This window comes from Theropithecus gelada, chromosome 3 (genome assembly GCF_003255815.1).
Source record: "Theropithecus gelada isolate Dixy chromosome 3, Tgel_1.0, whole genome shotgun sequence".
In the NCBI taxonomy this organism is placed as follows: Eukaryota; Metazoa; Chordata; class Mammalia; order Primates; family Cercopithecidae; genus Theropithecus; species Theropithecus gelada.
Genome location: NC_037670.1, coordinates 181,235,421 through 181,260,639, shown reverse-complemented (window position 1 = coordinate 181,260,639; position 25,219 = coordinate 181,235,421). Strand labels below are relative to the sequence as shown.

The 25,219-nt window shown below is 41.3% G+C and overlaps 1 protein-coding gene and 2 pseudogenes across 1 annotated transcript in view; 1 reads left to right on the top strand and 2 right to left on the bottom strand.

The window, feature by feature from the left end:
- UBE3C (ubiquitin protein ligase E3C) overlaps positions 1-25,219 on the bottom strand; it is a 141,451-nt gene that overhangs the window by 73,312 nt on the left and 42,920 nt on the right. Inside the window, exons 6-10 of the mRNA XM_025378882.1 lie at positions 22,234-22,391; positions 19,401-19,554; positions 18,744-18,964; positions 17,037-17,188; positions 13,740-13,927 (exon numbers count right to left, since the gene is read on the bottom strand). Coding sequence (XP_025234667.1) covers positions 13,740-13,927; positions 17,037-17,188; positions 18,744-18,964; positions 19,401-19,554; positions 22,234-22,391 — 873 coding nt within the window. The remainder of the gene's footprint in view (positions 1-13,739; positions 13,928-17,036; positions 17,189-18,743; positions 18,965-19,400; positions 19,555-22,233; positions 22,392-25,219) is intronic.
- Positions 1,203-2,741, top strand: LOC112620569 (annotated as a pseudogene).
- Positions 7,859-10,369, bottom strand: LOC112620568 (annotated as a pseudogene).

Below are 25,219 nucleotides of genomic sequence, written 5' to 3'. Positions count from 1 at the left end.
ATAGATACCTTATCTCTGAGATTTTTTTTTTTTTTTTCTGAGATGGAGTCTCGCTCTGTCGCCCGGGCTGGAGTGCAGTGGCCGGATCTCAGCTCACTGCAAGCTCTGCCTCCCGGGTTTACACCATTCTCCTGCCTCAGCCTCCCGAGTAGCTGGGACTACAGGCGCCTGCCACCTCGCCCGGCTAGTTTTTTTTTTGTATTTTTTAGTAGAGACGGGGTTTCACTGTGTTAGCCAGGATGGTCTCGATCTCCTGACCTCGTGATCTGCCCGTCTCGGCCTCCCAAAGTGCTGGGATTACAGGCTTCAGCCACCGCGCCCGGCCCTTATCTCTGAGATATTTAAAATCCTTACCATATACCTGATAAGAGTGTTAACTTTTTTTCTTGCCTTTGTGGAGTTTTATTTGCTAAGAATACGCAACCGTCATATGGAAAAAAGAGTAAGAAAAAAGCTACGAAAAACATGAACTTTTGAAATAATTTGAGAAGGTAGTATTTGCTTATTTTCTCTTTAGTCAAGAAACTTTTTAAAAAAATGTTATTAAAACAAAATAAGGCAAAATAATGTTAGCCACATTTCATCTCATCTACCCAGAAATCATCAGTCAATATCCTGCTATAAATCCATCCAGATCCTTGTGTGTACACATGGAAACAAAAATGAGTTCTTCCTACACGTTCTAAGAGAGTTTGTCACTAAGATTATAATTAACATCTTTCCATATGAATGTATACACATTTCTGGAATACCATTTTCAGAAATACACATTTAAAATACACATTTTAAAATTTATATTTCAAGCTAACCTTGAGAGAATATTTATTAAATCACTCAATAAGCAATAATAAAACAAATTATTAAACTTCAAAAAATAAATTTCTGGGCCAGGCGCTCACGCCTATAATCCCAGCACTTTGGGAGGCCTAGGTGGGTAGATCACCTGAGGTCAGGGGTTCGAGATCATCCTGGTCAACACAGTGAAACCCCGTCTCTACTAAAAATACAAAAATTCGCTACGTATGGTGGCATGTGCCTGTAATTCCAGCTGCTCAGGAGGCTGAGGCAGGGGAATCACTTGAACCTTGGAGGTGGAGGTTGCAGTGAGCAGAGATGGCGCCACTGCACTTCAGCCTGGGTGACAGAAAAAGACTCCCTCTCGAAAAAAATTAAAAAAGACAGACAAATAGAGCCAGCGGAAGATGGCGAAGGGCAGGAGGCCTGAGCTCGGTGAACGGGAGAGGAGGTCTTCTGGGCTGCGACCTCTGAGCACGCAGGATTTGTAGAACTTAATACGAATGTGAAGAACTTGCAAAGACACTTGAAAACAGCCAAAGGGATGACATATCAAGAAATAAATTGGCCGGGCGCGGTGGCTCAAGCCTGTAATCCCAGCACTTTGGGAGGCCGAGGCGGGTGGATCACGAGGTCAGGAGATCGAGACTATCCTGGCTAACATGGTGAAACCCCGTCTCTACTAAAAATACAAAAAACTAGCCGGGCACGGTAGCGGGCGCCTGTAGTCCCAGCTACTTGGGAGGCTGAGGCGGGAGAATGGCGTGAACCCAGGGGGCGGAGCTTGCAGTGAGCCGAGATCGCGCCACTGCACTCCAGCCTGGGAGTCACAGTGAGACTCCGTCTCAAAAAAAAAAAAAAAAAAAAAAAAAGAAATAAATTGGCCTTGGCAGAACTGTATGAAAATGAAGTGGAGTGCAGATCTTCCAAGTCTGATAGACCTAATGCTGCAGTCTTCAAGAGCCCATGGACACCACCTCATCGTCATTCACAGGTGGAGGATACAGACTGGGCAATTCCTTTTGTAAGCAGTCTGAATATAGCTATGGAGAAAATCAGCTGCAAGATATTCAGATTTTGCTTAAACTGTGGACAATGGTTTCAGTTTAGATGATGGAGAATTGAGACCTTACAATGAATCAACAAATGCTCAATTTCTGGAGTCTGCTGAGAGAGGAGAGAGGCTGGGCACATTGGCTCACGCCTGTAGTCCCAGCACTTTGGGAGGCCGAGGCGGGCGGATCACAAGGTCAGGAGATCAAGACCATCCTGGCTAACACAGTGAAACCCCGTTTCTACTAAAAATACAAAAAATTAGCCGGGCGTGGTGGCGGGCGCCTGTAGTCCTAGCTACTTGGGAGGCTGAGGCAGGAGAATGGTGTGAACCCGGGAGGCAGAGCTTGCGGTGAGTTGAGATCGCGCCACTGTACTCCAGCCTAGGCGATGGAGCAAGACTGTCTCAAAAAAAATAAAAGAAAGAGAGATTCCCCTGGAGCTTCAGTGCCTTGTTCATGGTGGCCAAGTGAATTTGGATATGCAGGATCATTAGGATCAAGAATACATAAAACCTAGATTGAGGTTCAAGGCTTTTAGTGGAGAACAAAAAAAACTTGAAAGCCTTACACCTGAGGAGGATAAATCAATACTTAACGCAGTTGTTCTCATTGATGATTCAGTGCCAACAACAAAAATTCAAATCAGGTTAGCGGATGGGAGTCGTCTGATACAAAGATTCAAGAGTACACACAGGATCCTGGATGTCCGGAACTTTATTGTACAGTCTCGTCCTGAATTTGCAGCTCTTTATTCTTGTGACTTCATTTCCGAATAAAGAGCTAACAGATGAAAACCTGACACTGCTAGAAGCAGATATTCTTAACACTGTGTTACTCCAGCGACTAAATAATACTGTTCCTGTCCATGCAGTAGCATGTGGGAATAGATGATGTGTCATATTAGTAAGGACAATACCTCCCCAGCATTAAAAAAAAAGATGATTATTTTTACAGATAAATTTTGGTTTTATTGTTATTCTGTCTTCCAACCCGAATACAGACAAATCTGGATCAGGAACAGACCTTGAGATAAGTATGTTTGAGTTTTTAGTTGAAGGATTGGCTTATGTTGACAGCTTTTGGATTTGTAGGCAAGTCAGTTTGTTACATGCTTAGTGTTAATGTAACAACATTTGTTTGCAGAAAAAAAATGGACAAAATCCCTTTCTGATAAATGCATTTGGTAAAATTTGCACTAGTTTCTTGATGCAGCACTGACCAACAGCCACTAAGAAATCTTTTTATCAAATAAGTTGAAAATTTGTAATAAATACTGAAAAGTGTCTATTTTGATTTTGAAATTGTTTGATCATACAATAATTATTTATCCTATTAAGATTTTACGGCCGGGCGCGGTGGCTCAAGCCTGTAATCCCAGCACTTTGGGAGGCCGAGACGGGCGGATCACGAGGTCAGGAGATCGAGACCATCCTGGCTAACACAGTGAAACCCCGTCTCTACTAAAAAAAATACAAAAAAAAAAAACTAGCCGGGCGAGGTGGCGGGCGCCTGTAGTCCCAGCTACTCGGGAGGCTGAGGCAGGAGAATGGCGGGAACCCGGGAGGCGGAGCTTGCAGTGAGCTGAGAACCGGCCACTGCACTCCAGCCTGGGCGACAGAGCGAGACTCCGTCTAAACAAAAAAAAAAAAAAAAAGAGATTTTATACATCCTTTTTTCTTACTAGTACATTTATTTACTATAGATATATTACTAGTATCAGAAACTAAAGTTTTGCCTTGTATTTTACAGAATTATGACTGTTGTGAACTTAAACAGAAACACATAATGGTCAGCAATTCTTTTTTCTGAGATGGAGTTTTGCTCTTGTTGCCCAGGGTGGAGTGCAATGGCATGATCTCCGCTCACCGCAACCTCCGCCTCCCAGGTTCAAGACATTCTCCTGCCTCAGCCTCCCGAGTAGCTGGGATTACAGGTAAGTGCCACCATGCCCGGCTAATTTTTGTATTTTTAGTAGAGACAGAGTTTCTCCTTGTTGGTCAGGCTGGTCTCAAACTCCTGACCTCAAGTGATCCACCCACCTCAGCCTCCCAAAGTGCTGGGATTACAGGCGTGAGCCACTGCGCCCAGCCTAAAGGTCAGCAATTCTTAAGAAGATATGGTAAACAGCAGCAACATTTCAAAATCAAGTAATTACAGTCCCTCCCAAAGCTTGCCTTGATCACATTCATTTATTCATTCAACACATTTTTCTAGGAAACTCACTATACACACTAAACACTCTTCTATGTGCTCAACCTAGAACGTCTTCTCGAGAACCAGACTAGTGTAGAAATACAGGAACGTATATTCTGTCAGACAGACTAGATCAAAAGAATTACCAGCATAAATGTTTGCATTTCTGAAGCCAGAAGTGCTTCCTTTTCCCCAGACACCACGTCATCCTTAGTTATCACTTCTGGTTAGTTTCCCATCGCCACCATAACAAGTTACAAAGTGTGGCTTAAAATAGCACAAATTTATTATCTTAACAATTCTATAGGTCAGGAGTCCAAACGGGTTTCGTGGTGCTTTTAAGATCAGTTTGTTGGCAGGGTTGCAGAGGAGAATCATTTCCTTATCATTCCACCTTCTAGAGGACATCCACATTCCTTGGCTTGTGGCCTCCTTCTTCCACCTTAAAAACCAGCACTGTTTCATCTCTACGACCCGTCTGTTATCACATCTCTCTGGCGCCAGCCTGGAGGGGCTCTCTGCAGGACTCATGATTAAAAACCGAGCACTGTTTCATCTCTACGACCCGTCTGTTATCACACCTCTCTGACGCCAGCCTGGAGGGGCTCTCTGCAGGACTCATGATTAAATTAGGCCCACTGGATAATCTGGGCTTATCTCCTCATCTTGAAATCCACAGTAACCTTAATTACATCCGCAAAATCTCTTCTACCATTTAAGGTTACATACAGGTTTGGAGATTAGGACATTAACATTTTACATGGAACATTAGTCTTCTTGCCTACTACAATGCCCCCCTATCCCCGCTCCACCCCTGTGTTCAAGATTCAGACCCATCACAAATAAATTTACGTCACTCATAGGTGCTCAAAAGTCACAACCCATTATTACAGCATCAACTCTAAATCCAAAATCTTATCTGAGTCTCACCAACTCAAAAGTCTGAAATCTCACATTAAAGCCATCTAAATTTGGGAGAGGATCTGGGTGTGATTTCTGGGGCACAATTCTCCTCCATCTGTGCACTTGCGAACCTAGAGAACAAGTTATCTGCTCCCAAGTATGATGGTGTGACAGGCATACAGTAACAGTTATACACATTCCTGTTCAAAAAGCAGAAATTGAGATGAAAAAAGGACCCATCAGCACCAATCAATTTGCAAAACCAGCCAGGCACCGTCCTTTAAGTTTCAAGGCCTGGGAGTAATCTTCAGCTCACTGCTCAGTTCTCTGGGCTTGTGACTGTCTTGGTCATCTTTACTTTTTCACAAAAGGTAGCACACGTTTGCAGCTGAGTATCAGCTTATCAGTTTGTTTCTTCTTTTACGTTCTCTAAAGCTTTCTGTTAAAAATGGTGGTTTTCTGCTGCTATAACATTGTCAAGAAACTTGTGGGTCTCTTACGTATGTCATGGAGATTCACTCATTTAGACAGGAGGCTCCTCACATATCTTTCCTAGAAAATCCTGTCTCTATTTTTGGCTTTTTCTGAAATAGCTGAGAGGATCTACGATTTATACCCTTAATCTCTTCAAAGAGCTTTTTGTGTGACTTGATACTCAGACCTTTTGATGTTTCTGAAGTATTAGCAGGTTATACAGCCATAACCTTCATCACTTTCTCTAGAGAAGGCCGTCCTGACAGTGAATCTCTTAAGTTTTAGTGGCTGTTGCTTTGAATAGGCCACGAATTTCCCAAATCATCAAGTCCTGGTTTCTTTATATGTAACAGTTCTTCCCTCAATTTATCTACCTCCTTCCACGTTTTACTATAATCAGCAAGAAGACAGCAGGCTGTACCTTCCACCGCTTGCTTAGAAATATCCTCAACTAAATATTGAAGTCATCACTTAAAAATTCTGCTTTACCCATAACTACAGGACACAATTCAGCTTAGCTTTTTGCCACTATGTAACAAGGACCCCTTTCCTCCAGTTTTCCAATAACATATTCCTCATTTTCCACCAACTGTCTATTCATGATGATTTCGATATTCTACAGCAATCGAGGTATTCTCTACGATACTTTCTTCCTTCAAGGCCTCCCTAGCATTAACATTCCACATTTCTACTAACAGTCTGTTTAAGGCAATTCAGCTTCTTTCTGGCATGCTCCTCAGACTTCTTCCAGCCTCTACCTACTGCCGAAGTCCAGAGCCATTTTTCCATTTTTAGGTATTTGCTACAGCAGCACCCCAAGTACCTAGAAGTCTTTGATGCCTACTTTGCTGCCAGATGACTTGAATATGCTACTGTATTTGGAATTCACCTTTCTCCAGGGTCACTGCTCATTTCAAAGAGGTGAATTTACCTGTGCTAGGGTTTTCATACTGGGAGTGCTACCAGAACTACCACAGGATGAAAGTGGTGAGCCCACCACTGCAGAGAAGTTTTCTCAGCACCATAATTTAGAGGAATTATTCTCAAAACAAGCCCTATTCCTTTTCACTTACTGAAAACAACCTGGATAATGTATATCAGCCAGCTCCATTTCAAAAAGATTACCAGGGTAAAACAACTTTTTCATGGGTCAAAATCATCTTGAACATTGTAAATCAAAGGGCATTGTCCTGTTTTGGATTAACAAAACAGGAAAAACAACCAAATCTTGTAAAATTATTTGAAATTTTCTTGTTTTTATCATTTCAGTGCCTACAGATGCACATACAAAAACAACTGCCAGTTTTGTATATAATAGTCTTCCAAAATAGAGATTTATATTAGGAGAGAATTAAACATCCAGGAAGGATGAACAGTATTTCATGTGTACTATGTAGTGTTTTGCTTCATTGAGAGTCATTTTCATGAATTATTTTTACTACTGCAGTCATCTTAAATTTATAATCATCTCAAAAAAGATGTCACAATGAACAGACAACCATGCGTGAGGTCAGTCATTTTGCATGATGTACGTAATCAAAAAGTTTGAAATGTCTGTTTACTAATAAAGAATGTTTTCACTGAAAAAAACATACAAAAAAAACAAAGACAAATCTCTGACAGTTATTTAGTTTGGGGCTCTACTTCTAAAATGTAAAGAAGTGATATTCTTCTCCCACATAGTGGGATGGATTAAAAATTACTCATTAAGCTTTATTTAGCTGTAACAATCCCATGAGTTAATCAGTAAGCCGGGTCAGAAATTCAGGCCAGTTATCCATGGGGACTCTCTTGAGTTATGAAGGAGAACACAATGGAAGACACTGGCTCCCACACAAGGAGTCAAGGCCACCACAGCACGGCATCCTCTGAGAATTCCCGGCTAAGTCCAGGTGCCACAGGTAAAAGAAACAGTGAGGCACCCAATGATCTGTCTAACTTACAGCACACAACGACAAATGCAATAATTTGTGTTTTTCTGTTGAAATTTTTCTTTAAAAAAAAGTATTACTGGATACTTCTAATGCCATAAAAAGCAATAAAACAGACATATAATAATTTGCATCAGATAATGCAAGATTAAAAATAAATTCCAAATGTCCTTACTAATAAAAATTTTAAGGTATATTTCTTATGAAGACAAGTCGCTAAAAAATTGTTCTTCACAAACTAGTAGCTAAGAATAGAAGATAAGCTTTAGACAATCAGATGTGTTAACATTCCAGTACTAAAACCATAACCAGTTTAAACAGTCAGTCCCCTTTTTACTGGTAATTAATTTTCTTTAATTAAAAGATTTACAGATTCAAAACATATACTTTCCCTCGTGCGACAGTTTAAAATGGGGGAAAGTGGCATTCATTACCTCAAATGTCTTCTTTGAAAATCCCTTCTCTCTCCTTTTTTTAAGTTTATGTCTTTTATTAACTCACACACAGTCACTTGTCTTCTCGTTTGTTGAAGCAGTAGTCAGACAACATTTGCCACAATAATGTCTGTCAAAGTGACTTGCCATAAACACCCCAGCACCACATTCATCAGATGGGCACTCTCGACGAAGACAGCTCATTTTGCCATTCTCATCCACCTTCTAATACTTGAAGACAGCCAGCTTCCCCTTCTTTCTCTTGTGCTTCTTCCTCTTGGGAATGGGGTAAGACTCCTTCCTTTTCTTAGCACCACCAGGAAGTCTCAACACAAGATGAAGAGTGGGCTCCTTTTGAATGTTGTAGTCAGACAGTACATCCATATTCCAGTTGCTTGCCAGCAAAGATCAGTCTCTGCTCATCAGGATCCTGGATCTTGGTCTTTACATTTCTACCGTATCCATGGGTTTGACCTCGAGGGTGATGGTCTTCCCCGTAATTTCATGAAAATCTGCGTTTTGGTGGCGGCTCCACCGCAGATGGCGGATGGAAAGGGAAGCTCCTTCTCTTACTGTTTCTTTTTTTTTTTTTTGAGACGGAGACTCGCTCTGTCACCCGGGCTGGAGTGCAGTGGCCGGATCTTAGCTCACTGCAAGCTCCGCCTCCCGGGTTTATGCTGCCTCAGCCTCCCGAGTAGCTGAGACTACAGGCGCCCACCTAGTTTTTTGTATTTTTTTAGTAGAGATGGGGTTTCACCATGTTAGCCAGGATGGTCTCGATCTCTTGACCTTGTGATCCGCCCGTCTCGGCCTCCCAAAGTGCTGGGATCACAGGCTTGAGCCACCGCGCCCCGCCCTCTTACTGTTTCTTAACGAGTGTAAAAGAAAACTTCAAAAACGTGGTAGGGATTTAGAATCGCTTTGCTGGAATATGCTTCTTCCAAGTTTACTCATATTTCCCGTGAAACAACTATCATTCACAAATGTTCTGAAAATTCTTAGAAGATTCAGAACTATGAATTACATTGCTAAAGTTGATGAAGGTAAGTCTATTTTATTTATTCGATGTGTCTAACAATAGCTAATGGAAATTAGTTTATAATCTATATAGGATTTCAAAACAGATTCAATTTTAAGATCACTATGTGCTGAAATGTTTAAAAGCTCATCAATGTTATTTGAACTTCATGAAAGAGAATACAAATTTTTAACATGAATCATCAATACTTATTAATTTTATTGATTATAATGAAAATATCACTGATAATAAAAGCAACTATGAAATTATAGGCAAAATTTATTTCTCTCTCCAGGTACATCCTCATATTTTTTCTAAAATATTATAAAAACTTGTTTACAAACACATATATATGTACATACATATTTAATTCTACATATACAATGAAAAACAAATCTGTATTCTTCTGCATTGAAGTCATCTGTGTAATCATTTTAGCCCCAATGACTGAAATATGAGATAAGAAGTTATAAACTTCTCAGAGCTAAAGAGCATTCATCACCACCACACACACCACAGTTCTTGGAAAACACATGGCAAAGAACTGGTTAGAAAACACACGCGGGGCCGGAAGCAGTGACTCCAACCTGCAATCGCAGCACTCTGCGAGGCTGAGGGCTGAGACAAGCAGATAACTTGGGCCCAGGTGTTGGAGACCAGCCTAGGCAACACGGCAAAACTCTGTTTCTACAAAAATTACAAAAAATTAGCCAGGTGTGGTGGCACGCCTATAGTCCCAGCTACTCAAGGGTGCTGAGGTAGGAGGATCACCTGAGCCCGGGAGGCGGAGGTTTCAGTGAGCCGAGATCACGCCACTGCACTCCAGACTGGGTGACAAAGTGAGACCTTGTCTCAAAAAACAAAAACAAAAATAAAGACGAAACCAACAAACACCACACACACGCGCGCGCGTGCGGACAGAAAAGAAGCACTGCACTTCGAGGCACACCACTGTTTATCTGAATCACAATGATTAATAACACAAGACATAATTAAGTTGCCTCACTGTAAGAGTTTTTGGTGGAAAAATCAAGCATATGTTGAAATAAAACTAGAAGTGTCTTATGATTTATGTATGAAACTGCGGGCAAATTATAACATTAACCTCTTTGATCTCTAAAACACTGTCTTCAAAATTCTACTTCAAAACTTCCAGATCCATCGATGGGGTAAAAGAGCCAAGCCCCTGACAACATGCCAGCCCAGACATTAACGGGAAGAGACTGGCATACGTAAAAGGAAAGGGGCATGAAACACCATGGAGGCATAAAACAGCACAGTGGGATCAAGAAAATGCAATATATGCCTTTTTGCCTCATTTATGGTTGGAGAAAAAGTATTTTGTGCTAGAAATAAAGTTGAGAGGTAAACAAATGCTTGATAACAAGGGGATACTGCAAAAATCAATAATCTAAGGAATGTGATTATTTTCCTAAAAGCAAAGGGAGTCTACACTGTTCAAGAGAATGCAATAATCAGGGTTATATTTTCCACAAGTCAGACTGGCAAACCACGACATAGAGAACACAGCTCTCAAGCACCGCGGTGGGAATACCGAGCCGACATGCTGGGCAGCACTGTCCACCTGCACCTTCTGTGAGGGTGGGTGTTTTCTAATCTGTGCTGTCCGATAAGGCAGCCCCTGGCTACATGTGGCTACTGGGCACTTGAAATGTGGCTTGGGTAGCCGAGGATCTGAGTCTGTGCTTCTATTTAATTTACTTTAAAACACATGTCACTGGTGGCTACCATGCAGGACACTGTAGCTTCAGGTTGCAGATACAGACAACCAAGTAGATGATGAGCCTGTTCACCAAAATAGGGACAGAAAAAGGAGACTCTTAAGAGGGAGAGATGTTGGACTCAACTTCAGACCCTGGGAGGGGACAGAAGAGAGGTCCCCAGGGACATCTCCTATTAAGCAGGTGCACTTGTGTCTGGAGCTCCAAAAAGTTACTTAAACTAAAGACCCAAATGTGAGAGTCACTAGAATGTAGCTGAAGCCACTTGTATGAAAGAGATTACCCAGAGGACCAAATAAAGAACTAAAAAACTAGGCTGGGCGCAGTGGCTCACGCTTGTAATCTCAGCACTTTGGGAAGCTGAGGCAGGCGATCACCTGAAGTCAGGAGTTCGAGACCAGCCTGGCCAACATGGTGAAACCCCGTCTCTACTAAAAATACAAAAATTAGCTGGGCGTGGTGGTGGGTGTCTGTAATCCCAGCTACTCGGAAGGCTGAGGTAGGAGAATCGCTTGAACCCTGGAGGTGGAGGTTGCAGTGAGCCGAGATCACACCATTGCACTCCAGCCTGGGCGACAAGGCAAGACTGCCGCAAACAAACAAACAACCCTAAAAAACTGAATACGAAAAGAAGTTTAGGAAACAGTGAAAAAGAGGGGAAAAAGGAACCCACAAAAGAAACCGAGAAGCCCGAGTAAAGGAAAAATCACGTGAATATGGTGTCTATGAAAGAAGCGGGTGAAAGAGGGTCAGGAAAAGGAAGGACGAGGAATGTCAAATACACACAAAGGCCAGGAATGCCGCGGGGCTGAGTGGGCACCACAGGCTTCATCTAAGTAGGGTCACAAAGGCAGTCAATGAAACACTGAAACAGTACCCACTAAAAATCCCAAGTACGCCAGGATGAAAGTCAAACACTTTTCTAACAGGCTGTCTTTGGTAGCCCACTTTCTTATTTTAGTTGTCTGACACTGGAGTAGAGCCTTTATTTTTTGTCCCCATACAATACAGCCAGTGAATATTTACTCATATTTTAAAATAGTGGATATTAAAAACGTTACATCCAAATTTCCACGTCCAATGATAATATATCTAAAATTTCCCCTCAAAAAAGGAGCTGGCAATTCTTTTATTATTTAACCAATTTTAAAATATTAAGTCATTCACCTAATCCAAAACTCAAAGTGATATAAAGATAGTGCACTCAGAAGAGAACGTCTGCTCCAGCCCCAGCTTCCTCGGCATATTCAGACACAAGTGTTCACTTTTATGAGTTTCTTGTATATGCTTCCAAGTTTCTTTATGCATTATGAATATATATTCTCATTTTTTCCATCCTTCTTACAGGAAAAGCTGGTTCTTCTATATGCTGTCCTGTGTCTTCCCTGTTTTCATGTATGCATCTGTCTCGGAAATCTTTCCATGTCAGGGTACAAAGGTCTCCACATTCATTTGTATACCCTGACAATCAGTGTTACACAGAAATTAAATGGCAAATCCTAACTCTGAAAATAAAAGGGACTAACATTAATCAGTGAGGGCTCGAGAATGAGTTATCAGCCTGGGAACATACTAATCTTTTAAATACTTTTTAAAAAAAATCAAAATTGAAAGCAGTTAAAATCTGTAACAGTTAAAGTAAGCCTATTTGCTCTCTCTAAATACAAGAACCTAATATGTTTAAGCCATAAATAAAATTCCTAGAGTAGTTTCTTAGAGGAAATAGGTGCTGTACTCATAAAATCAAGCCTACACAGAAAGTTCCTTCACCCATTAAACACCTTTTGGAAGCAGTTCTCTAGTAAACCTCAGACCAGGGCAGTGATGCATTTCAATCCAGCAATTACTACCCACAGCAATGGGCTGTCTGCTACAATAAAAGCAAGTGTCCTGGTTCAGCTGCTACGATCCTCAGATCTCACATCCTGCTCTCATGCAATTAGCCTGCAAAGAGCTAATGACCTAATCTAGGAGCCACAGTTTCACTGACATCCACTTCCTCCGATGGTAATAAACACCAGTGAGTGAAGACAGCACCTCATTAGTTGGCTACATTAGTGTTTACAAGGCCATTTCAACCGATGGGTTCCTTACTTACAGTTCATTTCAAAGAATGCTTTCCTAACCAACAGAAATGACTCTTCATATGATGGGATGGCATTTTATAACAAAGAGAATTCCGTAGGGTAGCATGAATTAATGTCAGACCTGCTTACTTACTGATAGCTTTTGCCTGTGCAGCATCAGTCCCTTGGGTCCTAGCAGAACTACTACATATATTTTACACTGTATCCAATTGAGCATTTTCCTGTTAAATTCTCAAGAAACCACTAACATATCACTCAAAATGGAGGGAAAGAAAAACAGTTTAAGATTATTGTCACAATTTTCTAAGCACAAATTGGCCATATTTTTAACTTGCATGTTTTGTTTTGTCTGAACCAAAAGTTTATTTCAAAGGCTGAAAAACAAAAATTTATTTTTATGGATAAATTGTCAAGGACAATCTAATTAAAAGGATACTATGAAGGCTGGGTGTGGTGGCTCACGCCTGTAATCCCAGCACTTTGGGAGGCTGAGGCAGAAAGATCGCTTGAGCCCTGGAGTTTGAGACAGCCTGGAGAACATAGTGAGGCCCTGTCTCTACAAAAAATACAAAAAATTAGCCAGGTGTGGTGGTGCACGCCTGTGGTCCCAGCTACTCAGGAGGCTGGGGTGAAAGGATCGCTTGAGCCCAGGAAGTGAAGGCTGCAGTGAGCTATGATCACACCACTGCACTCTGGACAACAGAGTGAGATGCTGTCTGAAGAAAAACAAAACAAAACAAAAAATACCTCACAAAACACGAGTACTATGAAAAAAAGCCTAAAAAGATATGTAACACAGTGGTTCACTAATGCAGGTATGAGTCCAATCTTTCAAATGGGCGAATAAACTCACATTCGTAAGGTACTACAGAAAATATTACACATAGGGTACTTCAGAGCCTCACAGGCCAGAAAAAGGTCTCAGTATTTGTTGGTTTAGAAAAGAAAATCACGAACGATTTTTTATGAAACGCTTGGACAGCAGAATATCCTACATCAAGCTCTACCAGAAAAGAGCAGATGAAACTTAAGAGGAGAGTAATTCCCAGGGAGGAAGGTACGTTCTCTGGCTGGCGCCCCCTGGCACAGAAGCCCATGGATACTTGCCTGACTTTGGGCACCATCATGCGGTGCTGCACCATCAGTGTGTGGCAGACGGAGGCCATGGTGGTGAAGACCTCCTCGCTTGCAGAGTCCCTCCACACCAGGTTGAGCAGGGTGTTGGTCTGCTGCTTTGTGTCCAGCTTCTTCAGACATTCCTCTGTTATGTATGATACTGACAGTCTGCCATCCTCCTAGAACATACCAGAACCACCAGTCTCCATAAATGTGCTCAACTGGAATGTCCTCTACACTACAAATGTATACGAAATCACATTCTTCTTCAGGCAAAGAAAGACAGGCATCATCTCAAAATTATCCACATCACAATAAACTTAGTGTGAAATCCTCTCGAGATCCAGTCAACAGCAGGCATCCATTTTGCCGAACACAGTAACAAACTGTGAATACCCGGTTTTTGCCCATGATAACAGTAGCTTCAGTATTTGCATTTCAAAAAAACTTCATTTCCTATTTTTTTTTTTAGATCAAGCTGTACTAAGACAAGCATACATAGTGAAACTATTATCATCTGATGGCATTTTCATTTTAATTTGAGATCACCATTTAACCAAAATAAGTGAGAGTATTAAATTTAAAAAAAAATTTTTTTTGGCCGGGCGCGGTGGCTCAAGCCTGTAATCCCAGCACTTTGGGAGGCCGAGACGGGCGGATCACGAGGTCACGAGATCAAGACCATCCTGGCTAACACGGTGGAACCCCGTCTCTACTAAAAATACAAAAAACTAGCCGGGCGAGGTGGCGGGCGCCTGTAGTCCCAGCTACTCGGGAGGCTGAGGCAGGAGAATGGCGTAAACCCAGGAGGCGGAGCTTGCAGTGAGCTGAGATCTGGCCACTGCACTCCAGCCTGGGCGACAGAGTGAGACTCCGCCTCAAAAAAAAAAAAAAAAAAAAAAAAAAATTTTTTTTGAGACTGTCTTGCTCTGTCACCCAGACCGGACTGAGTGGCACAATCTCGGCTCACTGCAACCTCTACCTCCTGGATTCAAGCAATTCTCCCACCTCAGCTTCCCAAGTAGCTGGGACTCGCCTGCCTCCACACCCAGCTGATTTTTGTATTTTTAGCAGAGACAGGGTTTCACCATGTTGGTCAGGCTGGTCTGGAACTCCTAACCTCAAGTGATCCAGCCGCCTCAGCCTTCCAAAGTGCTGAGATTACAGGTAGGAGCCACTGCTCCCAGTCTATTAAAGAACTTTTTAAAATCAAAGGCTATACAAAAGAAATCTATTTTATATCTTAATCTCTCCAGAAGATTTGATTCGCTGAATAAAACCCAAGCCAATCTATGCAATTTACTCATTTGGGGCAGTAACCAAAGACATATACTTTTTTCATATATATGTGTATATATGAATATATATACGAATGTGAATATACACATAACATTGGGTATTGCTGACTGTACTGTTTGGAAACTTGGATGAATACAATTTATGTAATTTATAGTAACTTACCAAACACTGCTTTATAGATAAAAGCAGTAAATTCATCTGTCAAACATGAATCTTTAACATAAAGCCTAATAAAAGGTATGTCAGAATGAGAGAGTAATCCTAGCACTACTATTTTTGTAGTGTACAATTTCAAAATAAATTATACATAAGCTACAAGTGAACAGATTACACAGAAACCTAAAGGCAAAAGAGCTTATCAAGGGAGAACTCTGACCTTGGAAAAATCTCATACAATCACATTAGGTTTTATATAATTAAGTGCCGTGGGAAAGAAAAGGCAACACAGAAACATACACGTAAGAGACCTGGCAAAGAAAGAATGACTTGGAGTGAACCCTACGAGTGCCCAGCTCAAAACAGGGTCTTTAGTTCTCAGCCCAAATGTGGACAATCCCCAAGGCAAAGGAAGAATGAAGAGAATAAACGAAAAAAGGAAATTAAAGTATAAAGTTATATAATACACAGACCTTGAAACCCTTAAAAAAGAATATAGAGTAATATTTTCTACAGTTGTAAATAATTTTAAAAATCAAGAAACTGATCCCACTTCTTAAATGTTCAAAGTGCAAGCACAAGCAAGAGAGCCCGCAGGCTCTTTCCGGGTCCTCACGCTCTGCCTTCGTCGTGTCTGCACACCCACAGTGAGGAAAAACTCTGTCCTCTCTCGCTGAGAAAGCCCACAGCCTCATCTTCACATGAATACAAAATTCACTGTGTATAAATAAGGGTTTAACTTCACAAATTCTATGGGAGGTAACTATTTAATAACTTTCTTCCAAAAACAAAAATTTTATCTACATTCCATCTACAGAACCCACTTTTTATAACCATACAAGAAAAAATGAATACTTATTGGTGTACAGTTTGGACAGATCCAACAGTTCCAGCATCCACTATCCACTATAAAAGCGGCTTCACCCCTTTGTAATCAGCCCACCCCTCAGCCATGAGCTCTGGCAGTGAATATTATCTGTTCCTTTCTTCATCTTTTTTTATTAAAAAAAAAAAAAAAATCAAGCCCTGACCTTACTTCTCAATCCTTTTCTTACTGCTGTGATCTCTTTCATTTGATGCTGGTGAAGCTCTTTGTCCAGGAAGGTGCGGCACTGCACTGACACACCCACTTCACAATATTCTACAAATTTACTTCACCTGGAAGCCGAGACCCTCTCAAGTATATTTTGTGATTACACTTAGTAGTAATCAATATAAAACTCCTTAATGAAAAAATAACTTATGATAGCCACAGCTTAAGCCATTTCAATTGCTTAAGACCAAAAAAAGTCACTGGCAGTTAAATTCTTTAAGTAAAACACAAATTATATATGCTTGTATATATAATTTTAAAGTTTTTTCTCTCTTGAAAATATGCTGTAAACTCAATAGTAAGGAAGAAAAGAGGTAAGAACTTTAAAGTAATTTTTAAATAAATAACATTTATCCTCTATAAAATTAGCAGGAATTAATGGAAGACACTACCCGGTGTTCACAGGATAGGGTAAAAAGGAACTTTTTGACCCAACAATTTCACTTCTAGAAAATATTTCCTAATAACTAAGTTAACATACAGTATAATCCTATTTTGCCTAAAAAACCAAACACAAAGCTATGTGTCTCCATTTACACTTCCATAAACGTACTAAGAAAGCGGTGGAAGACACTGTTTCCAATCATTACAAACTGTGGTAGGGGGGCTGAAGGGGCTTCTCTCCAAAGGCTGCTTGTGGGTCTGACTCGTGTAACTGAAACTATAGGTGGACAGAAAGTTAGAAGATCCCATGGGGCCGCTTGCATCGCAGCCCCCCAGATGCAGGGCACGGGGCTTACCGGGCTTGAGGGCTTGTCGGCTTCTTCACTCTCCTCCTCGGAGTCACTGGCTGAGTCGTGACAGCTCGCGCTGGCAGGAGACACTGGTAACTGAGAGAGGAAGGTCTGCAGCACCCGCAAATACACCAGCAGCCCTTCCTCAGAGAGGGCCCCTTTGTAAAACAATCAATTAAAACCTATTTTAGTTAAACATTATTTTTTAAAATGGAAAATGACGCCATTTTTCCTCACATGCAGAGAGGCATTTCTGACCAGATCTTATTTTAAAAATTCTAACTGTGTTATAATAGGAAACATATTTAGATTTTGTCCCCATTCATGTCAGAAAGCACCTACAACTCTTGGAATTTCCTGAAAGGTAAGTGTCTCTTGTTATTCATAGCCAGCCCTTTGTGATCATACTTGAGTTTATGCACTGAAGTGACTTACGGTGAGGCCATCTAGGGGACTCAGAATGGGGCTTTTCACCAGAAAAACGCAGTGATCAGAGGGTTGGAACGTTCAGCCCCACGCACCAACTTCCAAAGGGCTGTCTGTGGGGAGGGACACTGGAGAAGCAGCACCGTAAGACTCAACAGGAAGACACAATGAGCTAAACACAGGGAGGTGTTGAGCGTGGAGTGCCTGGAGAAGGCACGGAAGCTTGGCATTCCTGCACACCTCAGCTTCCCGAGTTCTGTGAGCTGTCCTAGTCAATTACCAAACCCAAGGAGGGGCTGAGGAGCCCCCATTTTTGCAGGTTGGTCACAAGTATAGGTGACAACCTACTATTTGTAATCGGCCTCTGAAGTGGGTGTAGTCTTGCAGGACTAAGCCCTCAGATGATGGGATTTGACATTATCTCTGGGTGGACGGCATCAGAATTGAACTGAACTGTAGAACACCTAGTTGGTGTCCACTGCAGAACTGCTTGGTGTGTGGGAAAAAAAATCCACACCCACATTTCTGCTCATAGAATTTTTCAGTGTTGAGTGAGAGAGTAAGAAAAACAGTTTGGGCTGGGCGCAGTGGCTCAAGCCTGTAATCCCAGCACTTTGGAAGGCCGAGGTGGGCAGATAATGAGGTCAAGAGATTGAGACCATCCTGGCCAACATAGTGAAACCCCGTCTCTACTAAAAATACAAAAATTAGCTGAGTGTGGTGGCATGCGCCTGTAGTCCCAGCTATTCAGGAGGCTGAGGCAGGAGAATCACTTGAACCCGGGAGGCGGAGGTTGTAGTGAGCTGAGATGGAGCCACTGCACTCCAGCCTGGCGACAGAGCGAGACTCCGTCTCCCCTCCGCCCCGGCCCCACAAAAAGTTTGGTTTTCGGGTTTTCCTAAATTTCTTTCATGAATAATTCATGCATGTATGTATGTATGTTTCCAAACATACTACAGGAAGATGTTATTCTAGAAGAGGCACACTGGAAGTTTAGCAGAGGTAGGGAAACAGCCTGACTCACAGAAGAGCTTTCCCATTTAACTCCGTTAACTCTATTAAAATAATCTGTGTGGCCCCATAAGACATATATGTATGTCAGTCTTTTCCACTGTATCTGGAAAGTCTCCCCAGGAACGCTGCCCATACCACAGCCCTTCAGCAAATACACTCTTCCAGCAGAGGCCCACCTTTCCATAACACCTGCCACCACACGGCCTTCTCTTGACTCATCTGCCAATGCTACCCATATGTGTGTTCAGGTAAAAAAGATCTTGTATTTCATACCCAAATAATTTTCGCCAACAGTTAAAACGAAATAGAAAAGCCAGGGCGCTCCACCACTCTTTCTTGAACATCTACTCTCTATTAACAACAGTGCATTCAGAAAGGGCTCATAAGGGAAAACGGTCTGTGCATCTGCTAGCGCCGGAATGATGAAATGAAAAATCTGATCTGTAAAAGGTGCTGCCAGAAACTCCTCTGTGAAGGCTGTAAAAACTTGTTGCCTGAAAAAGAAAAATAGAAGCTTTCTATAAAATCAAATTATACTGTCCACCCAAACCCTGATTAAAATAACCTTTCAAAATACCCTTCTAAAAACATAAACTACTCTTCTAAATTAGCCAAGTTAACCATTTTAATATCAACTAGATCAACCTAAAGTAAACTTAATGTCTTCTCTATTAAGATAACCACCATGTTTTCATTAATTTTTGACAGTTACTTAGAAAAGCAGGAAAATAGCCATGTTATCAGAATCACAAATTTGTATTAGGCTACAGGCCAGAAAGAAAAAGTACACTTTCCTATAAACTAAACCAACACTAATAAAGTAAAAATCTGACTTTCAAGTCTATATTGAAAATCACATCCTATGTAAAAGTTACAATCAGATATAGATCTTGTGAAATGACAAAATCAAGAAATCTATTCCAGTCTCACCTCGCACCTTCCGGACAGGAGTTGTAAATAAAGTGCAATGGTTTTAGAACATTCTCTAGCAAAATTTTTGCTATAGGAACTCGAGATAAATCAGAATATTCAATACTTGATGGAAGCTTGCTGTTAATCAACAAATAGAGAGACCTATAATACCCTACAAGGAAAAACACATATTTAAAATTTTTTACATATTTTCCTGTAATAAGGGAAAAAACTTGCCAATTTTTAAATGCTTTTTACAATCTCTACAGGTCCAAACTTAAGTTAGTTCTTTAACATGTTAGTAAGGAAAACTAAACAAATATATAGGCAGCTGAAAGGTATATAAACCTCATGTACCAGCAACTGTCAACTACAGCCAAGCTCATTTCACCTGTATACACTCATTTGGAAGGAAGTCTAAGATGTATTTTAGTATATCATTAAGAGACTATTTTTAAAACCATTATCACAGCTAAAATAAACGAAGAGGAGTTCCTTAATACCACAAGTATCTAGTCAGTGTTCAAGTGTCCAACTGTCTCATGTTAGCAATTCTGTTTAACTAGTTTGCTTGCATCAGGAACTGAATAAGGACCAAATACTGTGATTTTATAATTTGTCCCTGATTTGTGCATTTTTTAAACACCATGTTGAACTCATAGAGTTGAACACATTGGTACGTTTCATTCCACTGTAGTCCCGACCTCACGCTGCTCCACCTGGGGCCCTGGGGTGGGCTTTAGGAGGCTCCTGAGCCCCAGGGTCACTGGTAGTCCTGCGCCCCACCCTGCAATCAGCCTTTTCTCCAGGAACTCTTAAGCTCCTTTTAGAGGAGATGATGTATTTGGAGACCACAATCTGGGAACTGAAGAAGTTAACAGTTTAAAGGCAACTTATACGTAAACTGAAACAACTTTCAGAACCTCTTAAAATTTCCAGCCTATGCTTTTGATAGGAACTCTGGGTAGGGGGCAGTGAACATAAACTCTGGGTATCAAGAATGATCCAAATAATATATTCTTTCAGAATCACTTACTCCATTTTTATAGAATAAGAATAACGTTCAAGTGCAATTCTTGAGTATCTCATCATATACAAGCATACTTGGTAGCACATTAAAAACAATCCATCTGCGTAGGCTGTTTTTGAAACAGTCCTACACAGCCTCATATTTGAGTGAAGATCACTAAACAATGCATACTCGGGACTTCATCATTAGACTCACTTTGTAACTACCCCGTCAAACACAGTGTATACTGATAACTAGTAAAATTCAATATGAAAGCTTGAAAGCTCTTTTGCTATGAAACTAAAAAGATAAAAATACATCGAGAATTTTAAAAAATACATCGAGACTTTTTTTAAAAAAGTGACTAACGTAACTAACAATGTAACGTAACTAACAATGTAACGTAACTAACACTGCACATACTGAACAGACGGACGACATGACAAAGGTTCTGTCGCAAAGGTTAAAAAGCTTCACGGCACATAACGTGCAATAACAATACAAATAATTATACTATAATTTAAAAAGGCTAAAATTTTATAGACTGTTAGGAAGTAAAACAACTGCTGTACCAGAGAAGATGCTAGAAGCAGCAGTTTCTGTGTAAGATGTTAAAGTATTTCTTCTATTGGGACACATTTCAAATAATGCCTATTTCTTAGCTATCTTCCTTGTAATTTTAGAAAACAAGTACAAATTCTCAAATGCTTAGTCTTAAAACGGTATATATGTCAACTAACACAATGAACCACTTTTAATTACCAGTTTTTAAAAGATCAAATTCCACAACTTTCAGTTTACTTTTAATTAACTCAGAATACTGTTTCCCTAAGTTTTCAACAAACTAAGGAGTCTAAAAAATAGTAATATGCCAAGCAGAAGGGTTGAAATAAATATGAATTTACTTTCTGTAGTTTTAACAGAGGACCAGGTGGTCCAGATTTCAAGTCTGCTAGATGTATCCTAGACTATGACTTCAAGTGAACATAAAGCACAGCTACTTATAATTCTATCTGTAGCCATAGCTTTCTAGACCTCCCTTCACAACTAGTCTCGCACACATTTTTAATGCTGACAAATATTTCTCAAGTCCAGGAGTCCTGAAGTGCTTGCGTTTCTACCTATAAGGATGTTGGAACCGAAAGTTTGTTTTAGGAATTATACTGCTCATTTCATAAAAGCTTAAAAATCATGTTTATTTCATACCTTTTCTCCAAAGTGTCACTAATGTGTCCTCACGGGTCTCAGACATAGTTCATTATAGCTTCCACAATGTAGTCATTTTAGGAGCATTATCAATGTATTAAAATTTTAGCACTGAGTTAGAAAATTCAAACTAAATATCCTATTCTCTTCTACTGAACTAATGTGAGATGACATTCTGGGAAGAAAAATCATTTAACAAAATTTACTTTTTCATAAGGCTCTTGGAGTGATGTTCAACTCATACATTGGTGGCACTATCTTTCCCATTCACTCAGAATGACCACAAGGCGGTAAGAGCCCTTCCTGCTCAGGTGAAGGACCGGTAGCTGCACTGCAGACACAAATCTTGGATGACGGAACAACTGATGAAAGCATACGTCAGTTTTGCTCATTTCCAAGCAAAAGAAAAAGGCAAAGAGAGTAGCATGTTTCTGAATTTTCAGAGTGGGTGGAGCCAAGGACAGATGCTGGAATCTGGGACTCTGGTGGGCACCTGTGGATGGAGCACAAGGCGTCTGGGACACCAGTGCCGCTCTGACACTGAGACTGAGTGCACAGGCTCACAGCAGCAGGCTGGCCTCTGCTTACTCCTCGTCGGGAGGCTGAGCCACAGTTCTGACCCTGCCTGCTACTTACCATTGTGAATCATGTAGTGCAAAATCTGTTCAATCACTGACACCACATAGCTAGCATCTTGTAAAACAGGCAAGTAAGTATCCTCAGACGAAAATACTTCAAGCATTCTCATTGGAAGCGCAACATTCAAACTGTCATCATTACAGTTTTGCAGCAACCTGTAAAAACGAAAGAAAGTATTCACACACTGCCTGGATGGCAAAATGTCACTAGCTTCCCCAAGTTACTCTCAGTGACAATGGTTAAGAAATTATTCCAGTACAAGATTATCTCTGAAAATAGGGACATTTTACAGATAGACAGGGAAATATCCAACTAACATTCAGTCATTCAGACAGTTTTTAAAAGAATTCTCATTATATGCCAAACGGTATGCTGGCAAAGTTCACAGACAAGAAAAATGGACAGTGGAGAAATGAACACGAAAAATTAAAGATTACAAAACACTATAAGAAGTATTATAATCCATGAATTGTACCAATAAGCTGCATTTAATTAAACTCAGATACGAATCTCTTTAACAGTGCATCATATCATCTCCTTAAAGATGCTTTTGAGACTTTCCATGCCTGCAATATCCCCCAAATAGAACAACGATATATTTCTGATCCTAAGTCAACTCTCATTTTGACTAAGGCTTCCCTTCTTACTATGAGAAGAACTGCAGGCAGAAGGGAAGGCTTAGTTATCCATTTAAAGAGGGCAGTACAATAAGTCTGGACCGGTCACACCAATCAAGACACAGAACACATCCGTCACTCACAAAAGTTTCTTCTTGGCTGTCTCTAGTCCATTCCTCCCTCTTTCTCCCCTACCCCAATCCTTTTTTCTATCAAAAACTTTGTCTAACACCGAACTTATTTTCAGATTTCTCCTGTTGTCTCCACAATGTATTTTATAGCTGTTTTTCCTTTTTTTAAAAAAACAGAATCCATCTGATCACACATCACCTTTAATGAGGGACCCAGGAGGCTGTTTTGGTGCCTCACTGAAACTGACTTCTCTCTGTGACAAAAGCATTCTGCCCTGCCAGGAGGTGAATAACGTGCAGGGCTCTGGGTGGGGTGTGTCTACGTGGCTCATCCACTTACTGCAGGCTGCCTTCTGTCGCGATAGAGCCGCAAAGCCCAGGAGAGACAGGCGGTGAAGACCCAGCGGGCAGGACACCCAGCAAGACCTTGTTTTGCTTTTGCCCTTTTCACAACTTTCCCCTCAGCACCACACTGGTGTCTCGTGAGGGGTGTAGGAGTGCAGGAGGAGTGAGGTGACACATAACAAGCGGATAGCCACAAAGGGCGGCGGCAGGCGGTGGGAGAGCCTCTTGTCAACCCGGAAAGTCAGCAGCATGTGTGCTGATGATCCCATGTGAGAGAGAAACCTGATAATGCAACAGGGAAAAGTGCCGGAATGGAAACTCGAGTGAGAGACAGCACAGGATGTGGCTCCAGGGTTATGGGGACAGCCTTGGACGGGAAAAGGATATCCATATTGCCAAGAGACAACCCACTTAAAAAAGTGGAAGATTTGAGCAGACTCTTGAAGAAGAGCCATGTGAGTGACCAGTATGCTCCTGAAAAACACCCATCATCATTAGTAATCCAGGAAATACAAATTCCAATCACAATAAAATACAACCACACACCCATCAGAATGGCTGGGTTTTGACAGATGTCAATACCAAGGGTTCAGGATACGGAGGAACTGCGCCTCTCATATGCTGCTGTTCTAAGTTTGGTAGTTTCTTCTAAAGTGAAATATGTAACTACCATGTGACCCAGTGATTCCATGACTTTGGAAATATTCAACAGCATGAAAAATATGAATGTGATTATAGTCACAAAAGGAGCTACAGGTGGTTCTGGAAGGCCACATTTACAGAAAAAGAAAAACTCAATGATCTGGCACATGGCAGATGAGACTGTCGACTTACTAACACACACCTGAAATACAATTTCTAACATTTACATTTTGTTAAAATTCCATTTCTCATCAAAAAGAATCAGTGCTCCTTAGAGAAAACAGCCCCAGGCCTGGGGCAGAGAGAGCACTTGAGCCTCTGTGACCTCACAGAAAACAAAGATCTCTCAAAATACAAATGAGGCCAAGCCAAGCAAAACAGGCTGCTTGGCCGGGCGCGGTGGCTCACGCCTGTAATCCCAGTACTTTGGGAAGCCAAGGCGGGCAGATCACGAGGTCAGGAGATTGAGACCATCCTGGCTAATATGGTGAAACCCCGTCTCTACTAAAAATACAAAAAATTAGCCGGGCGTGGTGGTGAGCGCCTGTAGTCCCAGCTACCCAGGAGGCTGAGGCAGGAGAAAGGCGTGAACCTGGGAGGCAGAGCTTGCAGTGAGCCGAGATCGCACCACTGCACTCCAGCCTGGGAGACAGAGCAAGACACCGTCTCAAAAAAAAAAAAAAAAGAAAGAAGAAAAGAAAAACAGGCTCCTTACAGGGCGCTCTCTACCTATAAGCAGACCACTAAAACACACCGTATTTTTAAAAATACACAAGACCTTAATGAGATTAAAGAGGAAAGATGAGGAGGAGTGTTTTGTCGTTGTTGTTAAAGAAACATGGATTTGGCTGGGCATGGTATCTCACGCCTGTAATCCCAGCACTTTGGGAGGCCAAGGCAGGTGGATGAACTGAGGTCAGGAATTCGAGACCAGCCTGGCCAACATGGCAAAACCACGTCTCTACTAAAAATACAAAAATTAGCTGGATGTGGTGGCACATACCTGTGGTCCCAGCTACTCGAGAGGCTGGGGTAGGAGAACTGCTTGAACCCAGGAGGCAGAGGTTGCAGTGAGCCAAGATTGCGCCACTGCACTCCAGCCTGGGTGACAGAGCAAGACTCTATCTCAAAAATAAAAATAAATAAATAAAAAATAATAAATAAATAATAAAAAAGAAACATAGTATTGCTCTGCTGCCCAAACGGGAGTTCTGCTGCACAACTCACTGCAGCCTTGAACTCCTGGGC